We start from the raw sequence: 3,442 nt of genomic DNA on the forward strand, positions 1-3,442 counted from the left end.
GGTCAAACAGGATGCCAGGCTGAGGTCCTCCGCCCTTCCGGGGCCAGGGTGGGCACTGGACAGGCACTGGCCAATTTTCAGGGCCTCGTTTTCCCTTGAACTTGAACTAGGAGACACAGAGAAGTCTGGAGACCTGCAAGGGGCACTGGTCCGCATGGCGGGGGTCCCAAGGCAGAGCACGTACCCCGCCCTCCACACACGGCCACCCACGGCCCCAGCTGAGCAGGAGGCTCCAGGGCCCGCTCTCAGGCCCAGCAGTGACCGCCTCACGGCCCAGCCCTGCCGCTCGGGCCAGGGGTCAGCGCCTCTGCCCAGCTCCCCCTGAGGTCTCCTCCCCCACATCCCCTGTCTCAGCCTCGGCCGGGCTCCCCGAGGGGCTGGATGTGGAGCTGAGCGTGAGGCTGCTTGCTGACCACCCTCCCCATTGAGTAGGTGGGCTGCAGCGAGGCGGGACCCCCCGGGCAGCCCCGCCTGCAGGGGCTTTGCTGTCTGGAAGAGCCCCAGGTGGGCGGGCATCCCCTCTCCCCTCTAGGGGGCGGGGGTCCTGTCCCTGGGGCCCAGAGCTGAAAATCCTTCCTCGTCCGGCCACCTTCCTGCTGCGTCCCCTCCCCGAGAGCAAACACACGTGGCCGGAGCGGGGAGAGGACAGTGCGCCTCGTGGCCCAGGAGCTGGGCGAGGGCCAAGGCTCCGTGCTACATAAGCCCAGGGCCCCCAGGGGAGCGAGCAACCGGCCGCACGCCCTCCCCGCCTGCCCGTGCCAGTCCCCAGGATGGGCACCCCGAGCGGGTGTCAGACGCTGGCGTGGGCGCTCCTGGGCCTGCTGTCACTGCAGAAGGCAGGTAAGGCTGAGGCCTCGCTCCGCCTTCACCCTCCGCGGGCCGCTCACCCGCGGAGAACCGACGGACGGCGCGCCCCCGCCCCATTTGTCCAGGAGAAGCTGGGCCCCCTAAGAATGAGCGAAGGGGCCAGGCTGGGGGTCCCTTGTCCCCAGGAGGCAGGGACAGCCCCCAGCTCTGGCATCCTCTCCACTCTGCCCTCCATGGCCAGCCTGGGGTGACGGCCATCGGGGAGCCCCATGGCGGCTTTGAAACAGCGGTGCATGGGGCGGACAGGTGACCCAGCCTCGGGGAGCTGCACCTGAACCCACTGCGCCTCACGCCACACCCACTGCACAGTCCTTCTCAGCCCGCCACTGTGGTCTGAGGGCCCTCGGCCCTGGTGGCATCTCCGGAAGCACCGCGAGCCTCATACTTACTGTCAACAAAAACGACGTGGTCCCAGGGGCTGTCTGGGCAACACCTGCCCGTCCCCGTCCCCACCCGTCCCTGCCGTGCTCAGCTCCTGCAAGCTGTCCCCGCGGTGCCTCGCCCCGCGCGGGGGTCCGGGCAGGTGGGCACGAGCCGCGTGAAAGGCACCGGCACAGGGGAGCAGCCATCTCCCGGGGCCTCCGCCCCAAGTCCCCTTACCCGGGGGCGAGCAGCGCTGGGAGGTGACGGGGGAGCCTTTCCTAGAGCAGCTCCCAGTGGAGCCCAGGGACAGCCACGTCCCCGCCCAGCCGGCTCCTCCGGGCGCCCCGGCCGTGCTGGCCTCAGCCCACGCGCCCGAGCCGGGGCCCGCGGGAGCCCCGCGTCGCCCTCCGCACGCCTCCCTCCTCTCGGGGGCAGAAGCACTGTGACGGGCGGGGTCCCCTGGGTGGCTGAGGATGGGTCCCTAGTGGAGGGGCCTCACGCCAGGGAGATGTGACCCAGTGTGCTGGGCACTGGCGGTGGCATTTCTCTGGCGGGCGATGGAGGCCCAGGCTCACTGTGCCGGTCCCTTAGCCCGTGGGTGGCCCTGCATGGAGCTGGCCACGTGGGAACCTGGCCTGGGACCCAAAGGAGGGGACGCCATTTGACCTACGTCCAGTCCCCTTGACATGGAGTGGGACCAGCACAGGCGGGAGGGGCCTCAGGTCTGGGGTCACGGAGGACGGAGCGGGCGGCGGGGCCCTGGGCACGGGGGGCGGCTGGAGGGGAAAGGTGCATGCAGGGCAGTCCGTGTGGCTTCCACGTGTCCTCGGCCTGGAGGGGAAGCCTGACAGGAAATGGCCTGCGGTGACTGCCACAGAATGGCCTGGAGGGAAACCTGAAAGTGGTCTGCAGTGACCACCGCAGTTTGGCCTAGAGGGGAAGTCTGACCGGATGTCTGACAGAAAGTAGGCTGAGGTGACTGCCACAGCATGGCTTGGCAGGGAAGTGTGACAGGAAGCGGCCTGAGGTGACCGTCGCAGCATGGCCCGGCAGAGAAGTTTGACAGGAAGTCTGACAGGAAGTGGCCTCCGGTGACCTTCGCAGCATGGCCTGGCAGGGAAGTCTGACAGGGTCACCACAGCATGGTCTGGCACCCCTTGCCTTCCGGCCGCACGGGGACGTCGGGGCCCTGACTCCACTCCCTACGGGGCGCAGCCGGGCTGAGTGTGCGGCTCTCGGCAGACCGAGGACGGAGCCCTGGGCCAGGTGAAGGGGGAGCCCGAGCCAGAGCCCGGCTGAGGGGGCCTGCGGGGCTCGGTCCTGTGCGCCGAGGCAGCGAGGAGTCGTGCGGGCTCAGCCCTGGTCAGGCTGGCGGCGGAGGCCCTGCCTGGGGCGGTGGACACACAGGTGACCTTGGCTGTCCCGGCAGTAGGGCCCCCAGGCCCCCCACCTGCCGTGACTGGTGGCTCCAGCGCGGAGCTGGCTCTGGTCTTGGGTTTCTGCTAAGTCACGCCGGAAGCTTCCCCAACAAAGCTGGTCTTTGTCCTTCCCTGAGGGACGTGGGCCGAACCCTCTCCCTGAGGTGGCCGGGGTCGACAGGGCCAACGCCTTTTCCTGATTCCATTTGCCTGCCCTGTCACAGCGACATGAGGGATGAGGCACCACCCCGAATTCGTAGCCCGGAGGGGAGGGGTCAGCGCAAGGCCACTGAGGAGTGGCAGGCCCTGCTGGACCCTTCCGTCCCGCGAGGGCTTGCTTTCTGTCACGCTGCGTGACAGGGGGCCAGGGCCTCTTCACGCCACCCTGCCACACGGAGACCTGCCCCCGGGGCCCCATACAGCTGCCAGATGTGTGCGGCTTCTCCCCGACTCCCCTCCCTGTCCCTGCAGAGACCCAGGGCAGCACGGAGCCGAGCCCGGCCGGCACGGGGGCTGCGGCGGACGGTCGGAGGGCGGGCACAGGTACGCGGCCCCGGACCCGGGCGGTGGCGCTTCCGAAGCGGGCAGAAGGGACTGGCGGGAGGGATGGACCCCTTTCCACATCGGCCACGTGTCACATAGAGACCCCGCCCATATCCCATCTTCCCAGGGGAAGGGACAGCAATGGGGGCGGGTGGGGCCAAGAAAACAAAGATGCAGAGCAGAGGCTCAAACGCTCACTGCTCACTGCTCACACAGCGTGCACACACACACGCACTCACACTCACACACGC

General features: G+C 69.0%; 1 protein-coding gene across 1 annotated transcript in view; it reads left to right on the forward strand.

Annotated features, from left to right (window-relative positions):
• Nucleotides 1-640: 640 nt before the first annotated feature.
• MUC5B (mucin 5B, oligomeric mucus/gel-forming) overlaps nucleotides 641-3,442 on the forward strand; it is a 35,718-nt gene continuing 32,916 nt past the window's right edge. Inside the window, exons 1-2 of the mRNA XM_039840381.1 lie at nucleotides 641-840; nucleotides 3,120-3,191. Coding sequence (XP_039696315.1) covers nucleotides 771-840; nucleotides 3,120-3,191 — 142 coding nt within the window. The 5' untranslated portion in view covers nucleotides 641-770. The remainder of the gene's footprint in view (nucleotides 841-3,119; nucleotides 3,192-3,442) is intronic.

Source organism: Pteropus medius, unplaced genomic scaffold, assembly GCF_902729225.1.
Source record: "Pteropus medius unplaced genomic scaffold, Ma_sr-lr_union100, whole genome shotgun sequence".
NCBI lineage: Eukaryota > Metazoa > Chordata > Mammalia > Chiroptera > Pteropodidae > Pteropus > Pteropus medius.